The 18266-nt window shown below is 46.8% G+C and overlaps 1 protein-coding gene across 4 annotated transcripts in view; it reads left to right on the top strand.

Moving 5' to 3' along the window:
• ARHGEF40 (Rho guanine nucleotide exchange factor 40) overlaps positions 1–18266 on the top strand; it is a 96485-nt gene that overhangs the window by 50574 nt on the left and 27645 nt on the right. For all 4 annotated transcript variants that reach the window (XM_088469868.1, XM_088469870.1, XM_088469869.1 and 1 more), the window contains 3 exons: positions 6391–6615; positions 8246–8416; positions 15458–15635. In XM_088469868.1, the coding sequence (XP_088325994.1) occupies positions 6391–6615; positions 8246–8416; positions 15458–15635 (574 nt within the window). The remainder of the gene's footprint in view (positions 1–6390; positions 6616–8245; positions 8417–15457; positions 15636–18266) is intronic.

The raw sequence follows: 18266 nt of genomic DNA, 5'->3' as shown, positions 1-18266 counted from the left end.
TTTTTATTAATTGTTTTTGTATATACTTTAAGCATTGGGAGCATCTTTCTCATATTAAACTTAATTTAATAAGATTGGTCTCTGTGATTCTTATCGGATCCATTGTGCCCGTGGATTCGACTAATCCATGCTAAATATCTGTACTACAGGTAATTAATTGACTAATGATAACTGGGAAATAATTGTAGTTGTAGGGAGAACTCAAGGCTTCCTTTTTGGAGTGAGTAGTTCCTGAAAAAACCTTAAGTGGTGGCAGACAGCTGAATAATGAGTTGGAGAGATACTGGAGAGGGTAATCATTTCTGTAGACAGACCAGTTGGTTGGTTTTTTATTAACTTTGTGTCAGACCCACGTCATGCAGACTTAAGTGAGTGCTAATCTTGAAGTTACGGACAGCGAATACAGTATATCTCAACCGGGTCCATGACAATAACTTAAAAGTGACGTGTCAAATGCAGTTGATTGCCTATCACTCAGATATAATGGACTAAGAATTAATGTAACTAAATTATTTACCTGAAATAACAGATGTTGTATTTATATCTGCCCAACATGTAACCTTTGCAGCATGTCTTTTGAAAGCTAATGTATTTTAAGGATAAATTCACCTTTAGTGATTTATATTGAATGGGAACTGTGGTCTGGCACTATTTATCAATATGAAAATGGCGCTAGCCGCTTTTTTCCTGTGAAGGCATTAACACACAGAGGACGGATTTTCAGATTCCTCTCCTGTAATCTCTGTTCATTAATGCGGGAATTTGCGCAAAGTGGAGCTACGCATGTCTGACCTTATGGCCGCGCATGTGCAGTGTTAGAAAACACAGTGAATTGATAATGATATAAATCACTTCACTGTTAAACTCTTCACCTCCTCTCTATGCTGCTGTTCTGACATGAGGTCATTGATAAATAGCAACAAAAACATTCCTTGTTGCTCCAATATGCACCGACAAGAAATGTTCGATTTTTAATAAAAAAGGCCCCTAAACCCTAAATAAATAGCAAGGTGTGTGCCCCCCCTCTCTCCCCATATGCCTAATAAGAATTAGTTCACATCATACAGTATCATTATTGTGCATGTTGTAAAATGGTTACTATTACTGATAACGCTGGTGGGACCAGCATGTTCCAGAAGTGATCCTGTCGCTCTGCTCTAGTGCCTTGGCCCATTTGTATGGACATATTGGACAGCAGCCAGGCCAAGCTACCTAATACCCCCTTTACACCAACCGAATAACCCGGGGTATTGCCGGGTCGAGCCTCTGTGTGAACGGCTCCCAGAAAAATAACCCGGGACGATTTACCCGGCAATCTTACTTGGGTTGAGAGAAGGGTTGAAAACAGGTTGTTCCCGGGTCATGCGGCAGTGTGAACGGGTGCTACCCGGATTATTTGACCCGGCTACATTCCGCTATTTGTTGATTGGAGCTTCTGGGGCTCTGGCAGATGATGTTATTTGTCAGTGCCCTGCAGAGAGACGCACACGCAGCCATCACTTCCCTGCCTAACCTCCTGCACCACAGCCTGACCAGCATCTACAAAACGCAGGCTGATACACAGCCTGCTACAGTCAGAACAGCAGCCTGCACCACAGCCACACATGTGCTCCGTCTGCCATCATTGCTGCAATGCTGTAAGCAGTCCCCACCACTCTCTTTTGTTGCCTTTTGTGACCTCATCTTTGTCAACCCTTAAAAAAGACCATTTTTAATGACATCTATAGGGAAAAGCAGGGATTACCCGGGTTCAGTGTAAACGGGGCAAACCCTGGAATAACCCGGGGCGAGTTGCAGTGTAAACGGGGTCTGAAGCAAAGTTCGACCGGGATTGACCAGTGTTCAAATTCCTGGGTCGGACCCGGGATTTTGGTGTAAAAGGGGTACAAGTGGTATGTGTGTCTACCTGGGAAACCGACAAATGAAATTTGTTGTTTCAGTACATCACAGTTGCAGACTGGCCGGTGCTTTCTTTCCTCCCAGCTATGACACTGATCTGTACAGAGAGAGGTCTTTGCAAAGAACAGTAATTGGCAAGGCACAGGAAGCTGTTGGCTAATTGGGGAAAAGATTAATACTTTTACTAGAGAGATGTAAATAACCAGACCACCCAGCTTTCCAATCATTCATAAGCTCCAGACTCAGATTTTAGTCGATTCTGTTTTCTATGCTAAATAATAGTCACTTGGAATACAATTTCCTCAAATTTCTTTCACACAGCTGCTTATATGTTTTCCCTTTGTGTAACCTTACACTGTGGACTGAGGAAGAGGTTGTGCATTGTTAGTGATTAATGCAGGCTCACCTGGGGCATGAGATTTACTGGCTGACAGGTCTTCACTTTGGACCACTGGAAAGAGATGGTGGACTTAACAGCAAGACACCCACAGGCCTCTGCAGCCAATTCCCCCTGTATAGACAGCAGGACGGACCCAAAGACAGGGGATGATGAACAATACATAGCACTAGTTAGAGATGCAAGATGTTCGGGGAAGGCTGCATCTGTCTAATGAGCCAAATGTCAGGGTTGGACAAGGATGATCCAAAACCGTCTGTTTCGGTAGCAGAGAAATTGGATTGATAAACAGACCCTAGGTAATAGGATGGTTTGAGGAAAATCAGGTCAGAAAAGTAGTCATAGTATAAATCATAGAGAGAAGCTATAGAAGCATGGCTGACCAACCTCCCTTGTTGCACATTCTGCCCCCACGCTGCTTAGCATATCAGGTGGGAGGTATGAGTATCTTCTCCTCCTGGGCCTGGTGTGGTGATTGGCAATGTGACATCACACTCCCAGTGTAATATTGACATAGAGGAGCATCTCACATGTAAGAAACTGCTGGATGTCTCTCCTTCCTGTAAGGGGCTGTATGTAGTCACACCACAGGGACATTAAATGCACTGGAAGAGCGACATCTCGTACATCACTCATTCACTGTTTTAGGTGCCTCTTATTCACTGGCACGTAGGCAACTGCTTAGGTTAGCCCAATGGTAGCACCAGCCCTCACAGAAGCTCGTAGTGTGCTCTGAGCTGGTCATTTAAATTTGGTTACCAAAAATCCAAGTTGTATTCCCACACTAGAAATTCACAAGGTCTAATACAAGTCCCTGCCCCCTAGTCTTCATGTATTTCTATATCTTATATGATCTTCGTTTTGAGGATGCAGCTAATACAATCCAATTGTATTATACCAAGAATTAACCAATATATTTCTAGTGGACTAGGGGCCTGATTTAGAGATGGACGCAATGTCAATGTTGGATGGATTTTTTACATCTGCGCATGTGCCAAAGCTGCATATGGCATATTAGCGATGGTGGTCGCAGAGAGGATTTATTTGCAAACTGAGTGACCGGTAGTCAGTGTTTGGGGGAGGTAACGGGGGTGGTTAGAATAACACATGCGCGTCGGAACCGTTTTCTGGTTGTGCTCTAGTGAGCCTCTGCGAGTTACATCGCAGCTGGAGAAGCACCGGCATCTTAGAGAGAGACAGCATAGGCTTACTCAGAAGTTCCAAGTGCGACCGAAGTTTCCTTTTTTGTATGTAATTGGCGGATATGAGATGCCAGGTGCACAATACATCAGATAAGTCATTAGCATATTTTCGCAAGTCCGCTGCATACGGAATTGCTGCAGCATCGAGATTTTCCTCCATACTTGAATCAGGCCCTAGGTTCCGAGGTTCCTAGAGAACTATAACAATAGAACTTTCTTGGTTTCTTTGTGGTACATTCAAGTTTGGTGCCTGCTGACATTGGGCCTGATTCAGAGATGTAAGCAGACCCGATGGTGGGTTGACTGGGCATGTGCCAGAGCTACAGTGAGCATATGCTGCAATGCACCCGCGGCTCCGGTCGCAGTGTTGAAGAATCTGCAGCCTTATTGACAGGATGCAGCCGTTTGCGGGTGGGGATGGGGCGGAGACAGTCTGCGTCCCAGAAAAGGAGGGCATGCTGGCCCCGAAGTCAGGGTTTGCGTCTTCTAACGCAGATTTCCTGGCACCGGCAGAGGAGTTTCAGGGGCTATTCTGAGGCTTACTCAGAATGCCAGTGGCTGCCTAATGGTGATATGATGCTGTGGACGCAGCAGCAGATCACAGGTCGGCAGGAGTCATCTTTTTACACAAGATGCCTCCTGCGGCATTAGGTTATGTCCAAAGATGAAGCAGTGATGCTAACAGTGTACAACTCTGAATCAGGACCATTATAGCTTAGTGGTGTGAGACTAGATATTAAGGTAAATGGTATGTTGTTGATAGGTTGACTACACCAATCTATAAGAGGTCATAGTTTTAAATGAGAAAACGTATAAGATAAAGCTTTTGTAGCTCATAAAGCTCTCATTTAGTTGCTAAATATAGTAAAATGGTTTGAGATACTTTTGTTAAATAGGAGCATCAAGGTTATAAATAAAGTAGGAGCATCCCCACCCTGACTGCATGTCCCTGCATCCTATTACATATTACAGATGGTAGAAAATAGGGCTGGTCATGGGACATGAGTCTGAGAGGACTCTTCTACACTGCTGCATACACCCCACCCCTAGCACAGTGCGCCTAAATGTGACATAAACTCCTCAGTACTGTATTGGTTATGTAGTGATTTCTGCTTTTCTTATTTCATATAAACAGCTGTTCAGATGACAAATCAGCAGTATCTTAAAATTTTGACCTATTTTAAATGTAGATTTTAGTCCTGGCGACCGAGTTTTCCAAAGGTCCCCTCCCCCCCCCCTGCAGGGAGGCTCCATTTGCCGGGCGCCCGCTGAAATTTTACCAGCGGGCGTCCGACTCCCCGCAGCGGCACCCGGAGCTCACTCCTGAGCTTCGGCGTCCGGCTGCACCGCACGGGCACTATGGGAGAGACGTCATGACGTCTCTCCCATAGTTCCGAAGAGCGGCGGACAGCAGCGGACGCAGGATTGGGGCTTAAGGTAAGTATTCCGTTTTGTTGTTTTTTTTGTGTGTGTTTGCGCGGCATTGTTACAGGGGTCTTACTAGTGGGGGCACTATTACAGGGGGCTTACTACTGGGGGTACTTTTACGAGAGGCTTACTACTGGGAGCACTATTACAGGGGGCTTACTACTGGGGACATTTTTACAAGGGGCTTACTACTGGGGCACTTTTACAAGGGGATTACTACTGGGGGCACTATTACAGGGGACTTACTACTGGGGGCACTTTTACAAGGGCTTACTACTGGGAGCACTATTACAGGGGGTTTACTACTGGGGGCACTATTACAAGGGGCTTACTACTGGGGACACTTTTACAAGGGGCTTACTACTGGGAGCACTATTACAGGGGGCTTACCACTGGGGGCACTATTACAGGGGGCTTACCACTGGGAGCACTATTACAGGGGGCTTACTACTGGAGACACTATTACAGGGGGCTTACTACTGGGGACACTTTTACAAGGGGCTTACTACTGGGGGCACTATTACAGGGGGCTTACCACTGGGGGCACTATTACAGGGGGCTTACCACTGGGAGCACTATTACAGGGGGCTTACTACTGGGGGCACTATTACAGGGGGCTTACTACTGGGGACACTTTTACAAGGGGCTTACTACTGGGGCCACTTTTACAAGGGGCTTACTACTGGGGACACTTTTACAAGGGGCTTACTACAGGGGGCACTATTACAGGGGGCTTACTACTGGGAGCACTATTACAGGGGGCTTACTACTGGGGACACTTACAAGGGGCTTACTACTGGGGACACTATTACAGGGGGCTTACTACTGGGGGCACTATTACAAGGGGCTTACTACTGGGGGCACTATTACAGGGGGCTTACTACTGGGGGCACTATTACAGGGGGCTTACTACTGGGAGCACTATTACAGGGGGCTTACTACTGGGGGCACTATTACAGGGGGCTTACTACTGGGGACACTTTTACAAGGGGCTTACTAATGGGGGCACTATTACAGGGGGCTTACTACTGGGGGCACTATTACAGGGGGCTCACTACTGGGGACACTTTTACAGTGGGCTTACTACTGGGGGCACTTTTACAGGGGACTTACTACTGGGATCACTATTACAGAGGGCTTATTACTGGGGCAATATTACAAGGGGCTCACTACTGGGGGCACTATTACAGGTGGCTTACTACTGGTGGCACTATTACAAGGGGCTTACTACTGGGGACACCTTTACAGGGGGCTTACTACTGGGGACACTTTTACAGGGGGCTTACTACTGGGGGCACTTTTAAGATGGCTCCTAGATTTTACAAGAATTTGTCGAGCCCTGGTATACACTATACACACACAATAAATTCAGGTTAGGCATGTCAGCTTAAATTATTTATCATAACTTTCTAAAAAAAATACATATGATTTATTTTGTATAACTATTAACTATTTTTCCAACAGGGCAGGAGGAAGGACCAGAAGGAAGAGGAGGAATCATGGGGGATTCTGCAGAGACCTCTGGAACAGTTAGACCAGTACCAGCGCTTTCTGGGAGACATGATGCAGGAGTGTGACCAGGACACTGAACAAGAGCGCCAGTCTCTGCAAGCTGCCCGCGAATTTGTTGGCTCCCTGGTCCATCATGGGAAAAATTTGCTAGCTGCAGAAGCCATTCGTGGTTTTGAGGTAAAAACATAGAACTATTAATGTTGGGTGGAAATGGGGCATTCACACATAGGGGTTAAATTCGACGTCTGTGACTCGTCCTGTTCTTAGCGAGTCTGCACAATGTTTTAAAGCGGCAATCATTTAAAAGGCAAACCAAGTTGGTTTTGCCTCTTAAATGATTGCCACCTTAAAACATCAGCCAGACTCACCAGGATCTCCCCATGCCTGCAACTCACCAGCTATTATATTTGTCAATGGTGTGAAGATGAGATTGAGAGTTATGCTGAGTTTTGCTTACACAATGATCTGTCTGTTTTTAGGTGCATCTATTGCACGGTGTAGGTCTGGTCCAGGTACGCACCGATAATGATGATGGCTATGTAACTAAGTTCAACTGCAATAGCAAGGCAGTACACTGCGATCACAATGCAAACTCAGCACCACATAAGGATGCCCACTTTATCATAATCACATCTGTAATACTTAGCAGAATAGCGAAACCATCGGTACAATCGAGTACCATCGGACCCATACGCACACTTGCACAAGCCCTGACCTTACTCAGAAATTGGTAACAGCCACACATGCTATGAGTCCTCACATTGCGTATGGCTTCGCAGTGGATAATTTATGCACACCCCTGAAACGCAGTTGAGACGCACTGGCACGCCTGTGTTCGAACGACCACCCCCCCGTCATCTCCCACCAACGGCACTTCCTGTCAATCACTCTGCGATGGGTCTGCGTAATCGCAGCGGCTGGTTCGTGCATGCGCACTGCGATACGTACGCATGCGCAGAACGCACCAATCGCCCGACCCGGAGGGGGCTCCGTCGTGCGCATGCGTGAGACCCGAATAACGATGGCCAAGCCGTCGTTATGGGTCTCGCACCAAAGGGGGCGTGCTGTCGATGGTGATTGACAGCACGCCCCCTTTGGTGGGCATGCCGGGGGCGTGGCTGCCCAGACGGAGGCGTTCCCATGGGGATCTCAGTCGCATCTGCATCTCAGTCGCATCTGCTCCTCTATAACGCATGTGCAGTAGCAGAAAATCGCTGAACTCCGTCATTCCGTGGGAATTGCGTGTGACCCAGAATCAGCCCCTATATGTTATATATATTATATGCTATGCATTAAAAAAAATGCATTATAGCATTTGGCAAAAATGAAGAGTGGATTGGTGCCTATGAAAATCCTGTGCGTGCATTTGTGATAGTTCCCATTATACTGTACATCAGTGCTTCCCAAATCCAGTCCTCACATACCCTCAGCATCTCATGTTTTCAAGATGTCTTTAATCATGCACAGATAACATAGTTTACTAGGCTGGGCCAGTAATTATATTATCTGGCTCCACAGACAGAAAATCTTCAAACATGAGCTGTTGGGGGTGTATAAGTACTAGATTTGGGAAACACTGCTATACATCATGGGCAGTGGTTTATCTTTAATGTGTGCACGTTGCCAGAGGCTAGTCCCCTGCACCACCGGAGAGAGAAAGGAAGGGGTCCATACTGAGACTGTACATGAGCCCCCTCCTCTCTACACCAGCCCCTGATCACGGGTTCCCCAAGTTCATTTGCTGATCTGTCATGGATCTGTCACTTTGGTGCTGATTGACCTTGGGGTGTGATATGGTCATCCTTAGGTGGATGAGAAAGAACATGGCCGCCTCCTGTTGAAGGATGTTTTCACTGTACTATCTGGAAGAAAGAAATCCTTGCGACATGTATTCCTCTTCCAGAAACTTTTGCTTCTCAGCAAACTAAAGACAGCAGAGGGAGGCTTGGAGACGTACGGGTTTAAACAAGCTTTTAAGGTAAGAGACTCCTGACCTTATTTGGTAGAAATGAATAACTGTTAAAGAGCTAAACATTAGTAATAGGTACAATAACATGCGTATTGTATATCGTTTACAGAATAACATTGATTTTATCATACTGAATTAAGTACTGAACAAAGATAAATAGGACGTTCTGAAAAGAAATTGAAAAATAGTACAATAGTTTCTTATGAATGAAAGTGAGTTTAGAGACTACAGAATAGCCTAGCTGGTTACACTTTAACTTTTGGAGGACCCTGTGGCCCTGAATTAATTAACATCTATATGAAGAGACTCGATAAATGAACTTGCTGCTGTGTGGAGCATCATTTATAAGCCAGAATAAGACCATTGTTAGCATTCTGTGTCGATCAGCTAAGTTTCATGTTGAAGATCCTAACAAGCAGATTTACTGTATTGGTATTATGGTCTTCTGACTTAGGGACCCATTTATTCATTTTCGTGTTTTTAACCCAATAATTATTATTTTGTGACAATTTACCAGAGCCGGATTAAGGCTTGTGGGGGCCCCGGGGCAACTACATTGTGGGGCCTCATCAATAATATTGCCACGGCCTCATGCTTTGACTACTATGCCCCTTACCTTGTCTCTGGTCTCTCCACTGACCGACAAGGTCCCAGCATACTACTTTATCTCTGCAACACTACTGAGAACTGACTGTCTGCAGCATAGCGGACATGATCTAGTACACTGCAGGGGCAAACGCAGGATTTTGAGTGGGACATTAGAGAGAAGGAGGAGGGAGAGATGAAGAGGGAGACAGAAAGAGAGAGAGGGGGAAAAAGGTAGAGAGAGAGGGAGGGAGAGAGTATAGGCCCCCCATTTATTAATGATCACAATTGCAATGCGATCCAGGCATGACATTACCGCCCATGATCGCATTGCAATATGCGATCATAGCGCTCGGATGTATCATCCGGCACATGCAGGGAGCCCTTCCCTGGTATGTGTCTGGAGAGCTACGGGGAGGGTAACAGAGGAACCCTCCGCCAGGTAATTATGGGCAGTGTAGCCCATAGGCGGGGGCCAATATCCGGAATGCATCACATTCTGGATGTTGGTAAATATGGCAGCATCGCATCCCTATAGAAACCTATGGGGGATGCGACTGCCTGTGGGAATGGAGGGATAACTGCTGCGGTCCCTCCTTAATACATTCGGGGGAAACTTAATTTCTTCTTCAGGGTCCATAGGGCTCCACAAGGGAGACAGTGGGGTATAGGTGGGACTTGGAGGACTGGATACAAACAGCAAAGCTTTTCAATCCCAGAATGCTCCGGGCCTTCCCCTTATACCCCGCCCACAGCCTGAGGGCAACTCATTTTAGTTGGTGTCGAGCAGAAGCTGGATCACCGATTTAACAGACCAAGCTTATTTTTATGATTTACTTTCCTTTTGACATCTGCACTGCTGCTCCATTACCCCTCCACAGCGCCCTTTACTCTCGGTGGGGCTCTGAGGGGAACCAAGCTAGCAAGGCTCCCTGGACTCCTGACTGCAGCCGGGACTCTAGGGGACAGGTAAGGCGGATCCGGGCTTGCGGGGACCCGCGTCTTTGCGCAGTCTTACCTCCGGTCTTGGGAGACAGACCGGAGGCTCTGATGTGGACACCGGTTCGTCCAGGACTCAACTAGACCACCAGGACAATACTAGCACTGGCACAGGGCACAATTTAAGGCCAGGGGACCCGGTTGTTAATATCAGGCCCCTCCCCCAGCTCAGGGCATCATTCCAATGCGGTCTTGCTGATCTCTAAGCTGCTCCTCCCTCACCATCCGTCCCCTCTGAGACTCACAGCAGCCATTTTCTGCATTCAGGTCTCTGGGGACGCTGGGACCAGGTTATACAGCACTATATCCTACCAGCCACTGCAGTCTGGACCTGATTCAGACCAAGTCGCTAAGTTGCGCTCGCTCGCTCTGACCGATTTTCACCCGTCTGCGCATGCGTATAATTCGCAGTGCACGTGCGCAAGCCAGTCTTTGCGATCTGTTTTTGGTTGCTCGTAAGCCACTATCAGGTCGCTAGTTTGAGTGACAGATAGCGCCGTTTGTGGGTGGTAACAAGGGAAGGTGCTTGTAAATGGGGGAGTGGTGTTGCGAACGCAGGCGTGTCAGGCTGTTTAAAGGGCGTGCATAATTAGCAAAGTAGCGTCATTGTACACGTCACCTGCATGTGTTTCAGCCCGCACTGATCGCTTGCGGCGGGTTAAGGCAACCTCAAGGGCTGCGAGCAGCTCCCGATGTTCCCGATTAATCCTACATTTCCCGGAGATGACGTTTGTTGCGAGTGGCAAGGGGGCGTCTTTATACACTTGCGAGTGCACTTTGCCGTAGCTCGCTAAAACATAGAGGGCGTCCTTACGAGACGCAGTGCGAGCACTTCATTTACATATCCAGCCCCTTTTTGCCAGCGAGCAGCCGCAGCTTGCGATCAGGTCTGAATGAGCTCCTCTGTGTAGTTGATTTTAGTGCCCACAGCAGTTGTATTGTATATTCTGCATTGTATGTGACTTGTGCTAGCGCAGCTGTCTGTTTTATGTTTCATATTACTGTCAGCTTATACCTTTCCCTTTCTTCTACTATAACCCTGGCATACTAAGGTATAGGGGGTTCATTGTACCTCACATCTCCCTATATTTGTGAGGGCTATCACTATATATCGCTGTTGCGCACTACACTGTGCCATATTACACATACATCTGGGTTGCTCACTAAACTGTGTCAGATTGTGTGTTTACATTATCCTTGCAGCTATGTCTGGCAGAGGCAAGAATAACAAGCAGCCTGCTGCACCCACTCTGGTGTCTTGTAAGTGCTGCTCAGCAGGCTTAGCTTCAGAAGACTTCATTCAGGATGGTCTTTGTGCATCGTGTTATATACCCTTAGAATGTAAGCTCCTATGAGCAGGGCCCTATACCCTCTTGTGCATCTCCTTACTATACCTTCATCTACTTCTTACTCTCTACCAGGGCACCTAACACTTGATTGCTTTGCATTGTTGCTTATCTGGGTGTTATGGTCTTGAATGTAGCAATGTACAGTCAGGTCCATAAATATTGGGACATTGACAGAATTTTCATATTTTGGCCTCTATTCACCACCACAATGGCTTTGTAATGAAACAAAACAAGATGTGATTTAACTGCAGACTTTCAGATTTAATTTGAGGGTAATTACATCCAAATCAGGTGACCTGTGTAGAAATTACAACGGTTTCTATATGTGCCTTCTACTTTTTAAGGGGCCAAAAGTAATGGGACAAACTAAACAATCCTAAATCTAACTTTCACTTTTTAATACTTTGTTGCAAATCCTTTGCAGGCAATTACAGCCTGAAGTCTGGAACGCATAGACATCACCAGACGCTGGGTTTCATCCCTGGTGATGCTCTGCCAGGCCTCTACTGCAAATGTCTTCAGTTCCTGCTTGTTCTTGGGGCATTTTCCCTTCAGTTTTGTCTTCATCAAGTGAAATGCATGCTCAATCGGATTCAGGTCAGGGGATTGACTTGGCCATTGCATAACATTCCACTTTTTAGCCTTAAAAAACTCTGTTTGCTTTTGCAGTATGCTTCGGGTCATTGTCCATCTGCACTGTGAAGCGCCGTCCAATGAATTCTGAAGTATTTGACTGAATATGAGCATATAATATTGCACTTCAGAATTCATTCTGCTGCTTTTGTCAGCAGTCACATCATCAATAAATAAAAGGGAACCAGTTCCATTGGCAGCCATACATGCCCAACACTACCACCATCATGCTTCACTGATGAGGTGGTATGTTTTGGATCATGAGCAGTTCCTTTACTTCTCTTCTCTTCCCATCACTCTGGTACAAGTTGATCTTTGTCTCATCTGTCCATAGGATGTTGTTCCAGAACTGTAATGGCTTTTTTAGATGTTGTTTGGCAAACTCTAATCTGGTCTTCCTGTTTTTGTGGCTCACCAATGGTTTGCATCTTGTGGTGAACCCTCTATATTCACTCTTGTGAAGTCTTCTCTTGATTGTTGACTTTGACACATATACACCTACCTCCTGGAGAGTGTTCTTGATTTGGCCAACTGTTTTGAAGGGGTTTTTCTTCACCAGGGAAATAATTATTTTGTCATCCACCACAGTTGTTTTCCGTGGTCTTCCGGATCTTTTGGTGTTGCTGAGCTCTCCGATGCGTTCTTTCTTTTTAAGAATGTTCCAAACAGTTGATTTGGCCACACCTAATGTTTTTGCTATCTCTCTGATTGGTTTGTTTTGATTTTTCAGCCTAATGATGGCTTGCTTCACTGATAGTGACAGCTCTTTGGATCTCATATTGAGAGTTGATAGCAACTGATTCCAAATGCAAATGTCACACCTAGAATCAACTCCAGACCGTTTACCTGCTTAATTGATAATGAAATAATGATGGAATAGCTCACACCTGTCCATGAAATAGCTTTTGAGTTGATAGTCCCATTACTTTTGGTCCCTTAAAAAGTGGGAGGCACATATTGAAACTGTTGTAATTCCTACACCGTTCACCCGATTTGGATGTAATTACCCTCAAATTAAATCTGAAAGTCTGCAGTTAAAGCACATCTTGTTTGGTTCATTTCAAAACCATTGTGGTGGTGAATAGACGCCAAAATCTGAAAATTCTGTCAATGTCCCAATATTTATGGACATGACTGTATATTATCCATGTCCTGTAATGTATTGTACTGTACTGTAAGTCACTGTAAATCAATCTATTTGTTTATGTACTTTATAAGGAGCTGCGGAACACTTGTGGCACCATATAAATAAACGATAATAATAATAATAATACTGCCCCAGGCCCATCAGCCCCTGTATCCTCTCCTCAGGACCCACCCTGGGCTACTTTTTCACAGGTGCTGGCAAAAATTGCGGACCATCTAATGATCCCTGTGGTAGCTCCCCCTATGGGATGACCACAGCAGGTACTCCCTGCAAATCCTTTGCCTCCCCTATGGTTAGACGTACTTTCTACCTCAGTGCAGAGTCCGGCAGATACCTCTACAGTCATTCAACAAATGCTGCAATAAGAGAGACCCTTACCTAGTAAACCTACTAAGCATGCTGTGTTATCTTCCCAGTCCATCCAGCTATCAGATTCTGAGTTATCATCTGGGGAGGTAGAATATGCAGACCTCTCTCACTCTGGCTCCCCCTCGGGAGATGAGGAAGCCCCCTCTAAATTGAATATACCTGCACTTGTGAGAGCTGTAAAATCTATTCTTCAAATAGAAGAGACAGAACACGCTTCTAAGACAAAAGAGCCACTACTTAAACGACAAAAGGTAATTTTACCAGAATTTTCTCACTCTGATCAGCTATCTGAACATATGAGTGAGGCATGGAATATGCCCAATAAAACATTTCAGCTGCCTAAACGTTTAAGTTCCTTTTACCCTCTGATTGCACTAAATGGGAAGTTCCCCCAGCAGTGGATTCCCACGTGACACGTCTGGTCAAGAATGCCACCTTACCTATCCATACTGCAACCTCCTTGATTCAGGCTACGGATAGAAGGATGGAAGCTTGTCCAAAATCTATATACTCTCTTACAGGAGCTATTACTCGTCCTGCTAGGGATACCGCCTGGGTATCAAAAGCCATTGAGAGTTGGGCAGAGGCCCTAGAAGAGACATTTCCCTCTGATGCTTCGAGGGAACAGCTGTCCTACATATCTCACCCAAATAAGAGGCTGTATCTTAGATATGCAGCTTCCTGTTTGGGTGAAGCAGCTATGGATACGGCTCTCCTAGCCTCTAAGGCATCTGCCACTTCTGTAGTAGCCCACCGTATTGTTTGGCTCCTTTCAAGGAAGGCAGATTCGGACTCTAAAAAGGCATTGGAGTCTCCGCCTTATTCTGGGGATATCCTGTTTGGCCCAGAATTGGATAAAATTGTGACTACCTTGGCAGCTTCCAAGACGGCGTTTCTGCCCTCTGCATATAATGCGAACCCTCGGATGTCATCCTTTTGGTCCTTTCGTCCTCAAGGAAAAGTTAAAGGTCAGTCCTTTCCAAGGCATCAAGCATCAACTAAGGTCTCCAAGCCTAGGGCCAAACAGACCTGGGTACCAGACGTCCACCTACCAAATCTGAGAACAAGCCTTGTGGGCCCCTCCCTGGGGGCACCCAGGGTGGGAGGCCGACTTCTTCAATTGGACCATTAGACCACAACAGACGCCTGGGTAAGAGAAGTAGTCTCCCACGGATATGCCCTCTCCTTCCTGAGGCGCCACATAGAGAGGACAGAAAAATAGAGGGAGAGAGAGAAAACAAGAGAGAAAGGGAGATAGAGAGAAGTCATGAAGGAAAGAGAGAGTCAGAGAGGGGGAGAGAAAGGGAGGGGGAGAGAGAGAAAAGGAGGGAGGGAGAGAGGATGGGAGGGAAGACAGTAAGGGAGAGGGATAGAGGATGGGAGGGAAGAGAGAAAGGGAGAGAGAGAGAGAGAGAGAGAGAGGAAGGGACAGAGCACACACTAATCTGTTCCAGACTTGCAGCATCATGCAGGCTTCTGATGGGGGCGGGCAATTCATGGCATTAGGCCCCGACCTCTACCCATACACCCGCGAATCATGGCAGTATGTCAGTGAGGGGACGGGGCTTCCATCGTCAGCCATGGTCCATCAGTGACTGTGCTGCCTGTCACTGTCACTGCTTCTGTCTGCTGCCGGGAGCCAGCCAGAGAGGGTCTAGAGTGGTCCTGAATGTATGTGGCAATGTGGAGGCCCCCAAAGTGTGGGAGCCCCTGGACGAGCGCTCCGTCTACCCCGCCTATAATCTGGCCCTGTAGTTTACTATTTAAGTTAGATTGTAAGCCCCACTGGTGTAGGAACTGATGAATGACTAAATACTCTCACTGCATAATATGTTTGCGCTATATGAAGAACTGTTAAGAATAATACAATGGGCTAGCATTCCTTATAATGTACTTTATATGTTGATATCACAGTTGTCTATTTACTTCCATAGAACTTTTGTATGTTACATTGTATATATGTTTTAGACAGCTGACATGGGCCTCACAGAGAATGCTACAGAGGGAGACACACGGATTGAGCTCTGGTTCAGGCGTCAAAAATCTCGGGAGACATTACTTTTGCAGGCAGAGACCTCTAGTGTGAAAGAGGCCTGGACTAATGAGATCACAAAGCTGCTGTGGGATCAGGGAGGACTCAGCAGAGGTGAGTTACAGTTCCTTATTCGCTCTCAGAGAGATATCCTGAGGGTTGAACAGAGTCACAAAATTGTCAGTAGGACACATCACAGGGGGTGGACTGTTGCTTACACATGATTTAAAAATAAACCAAGCTAAAAAAAAAAAATGCTCTGCTATTGAGTACTGTAATCCTGTTGCTGATCTGCGTGGGTCCTTTGCCAATACACCCCCAAGAGTTACTTGTAGTCATCAGTGCACTGGTTCATCAGTGACGTGAGTCACTGCACCACCAGCTACGGTGCCAGACCTTGGGGAGAAGAACCAATGAGCTGAAGCCTCTGTGTGGAACATTTTATACAGTTCCTCATTTTCCATCAGTCTGCAAGTAAGGAAAGATTGGGCACATGAGATGAGTTGGCTGTACTCATAGGGAGAAGGATCTCTTCATGCTCTCTACATGTCAGATGTGGCCAAATGACACAAAGACAAGAGTGCTCTAAATGGTGTCATACATTATGTAACAATTGTGTCTATTTACTACTAATTATGTTTACTTTCAACATAATTAGGTAAAGTAAATGTTAGTGATTACAGCAGGATACCGATGTCTCAACCGTCCTTCACATCCCAAGCAGCTGCTTGTGGTTCACCTCTTTTTGTAAACAAATGTTTTTTTGTTCATTTCCTAACTATGGGCCTGATTCAGTACGAATTGCAACTGCGATTGCAATATTGATTATACACGCAGTTTAACTGAGATAGTATGCTAATCCTCTGCCATCGCTATGCCATCGCAGCACTACATAAGGATGCCCACTTTACCTTACACACGCCCACTTTACCTTACACACATCCGTAATGTTTAGCAAGACTGCAAAACCATCGGTACAATCGAGTACCATCGCAGCCTCGCACACACTTGCACAAGCCCTGACCTTACTCAGAAATTGATAACTTCATTGCATGCTATCAGGCCTCAGGCTGCGTATGGCATCACATTGGATCATTTATGCGCGCCCCTTCAACGGTGGTGAAACGCACTAACACGCCTGTGTTCCGCCGATCCCCCCCGTCACCACCCCCCGTCACAAACAAAACTTCCTGTCATTACTCTGCGATGGGTCTGTCTAGTCAATGTGATTCCAGTCCCATCACAGTGGCCGGTTCGCACACGCGCACTGTGGCACCTGCGCAGAAGGCAACAATCGGCCGATTGCGTGTGTATTCGCACTTGCGATCGTTACTGAATCAGGTCCTATGTCTGCTATGAAGAGGCTATAACTTGAGCATGATCAAAGATGGATGAAAATAAAAATCTAAAATAGACATTGGTGAATGCTATTTGTGTAGGTGAGGAATTTGTATAATTGCCAGTGTGATCAAGATATACACAAGATCTGAGATTTGCTTCTAATATCTTCCATTTTCCCAGAACTAGTACTTTGGCACTAAAAATATTGTGTTTACCTCATAGAGATTAGATTGTTGTATCTAATTATCTCACTATGGTGCTGATGCGGACTTGGAAGTGAATCTGCAAATTGATTCTGCACTTGTCCACTTAACAATTAGCATGTATATGCAGATTTGCTTGCATATGACTCTTGCATGTGCAACTGGCAGTTGAATTGCCGTCGGACGGGATGTCGGCCTGCCGAAATAGCGATGTCGGAATCCCGCCACCCGGCAAAATGCCGATATCCCGAAGGAGATCAGGATACCGGTGTCAGAATCCCGAAAGTCTGGACCCCGGTAAGTGTCACAGTGTCCCCGGGGATGGGGGGTTAGGTTTAGACACCTCCCCAGCGAGGGTTAGGGTTAAGCTATGGGGATTAGGCACCCCACCAGGAGGGATAGATTTAGGGTGCACTAAGGGGGGTTAGGGTTAGACACCACCGGGGGGAGGTTACGGTTAGGCAATAGGTAGGGGTGGGGGGTTAGGAGTAGGCACCAATAGGGAGGGGAGAGGGGTAGGGACAGTATACTTACCACCCCTGTCCGCAGGGCTGCCATCAGGAATCGTGGGGCCCGGTACTGACAAAGAAGGATGGGCCCCCCGGGGGATGGCGCAGAGGTGGGTGGAGCTATGTATAATGTGGGAGGAGCTACACAGGGGGGGGTTGGACGTCAATTAGTGCATAACCCAGTTTAAAAATTCTCAAAGTTTGGAGTGGGGAAGGCAGGATGGGCATGGGGGGCACAGGGCTGAGAAGGCTGGACTAGGGGTGCACAAGGCAGGGAAGGCTGGACCTTAATTGGGCGGGCACAGGGCAGGGAAAGTTGGCTGGACTAGGGGGGGGAGGGATGGCTAGGTACACTATGGAGGGAGGTACAGGGCAGGGAAGGCTGGTTGGATTAGGGGGGGCAAAGGGCAGGGAAGGCTGGCTGGATTAGGGGGGGCACAGGGCAGGGAAGGCTGGCTGGATTAGGGGGGCAAAGGGCAGGGAAGGCTGGCTGGATTAGGGGGGGCACAGGGCAGGGAAGGCTGGCTGGATTAGGGGGGCACAGGGCAGGGAAGGCTGGCTGAATTAGGGAGGCACAGGGCAGGGAAGGCTGGCTGGATTAGGGGGGACACAGGGCAGGGAAGGCTGGCTGGATTAGGGGGGGCACAGGGCAGGGAAGGCTTGCTGGTTTAGGGTGAGCACAGGGCAGGGAA

This window comes from Taudactylus pleione, unplaced genomic scaffold, assembly GCF_031769625.1.
Source record: "Taudactylus pleione unplaced genomic scaffold, aTauple2 ptg000095l, whole genome shotgun sequence".
Lineage (NCBI taxonomy): Eukaryota > Metazoa > Chordata > Amphibia > Anura > Myobatrachidae > Taudactylus > Taudactylus pleione.
The sequence above is the reverse complement of the archived record's forward strand: the minus strand, read 5'-3'. Positions and strand labels throughout refer to the sequence as shown.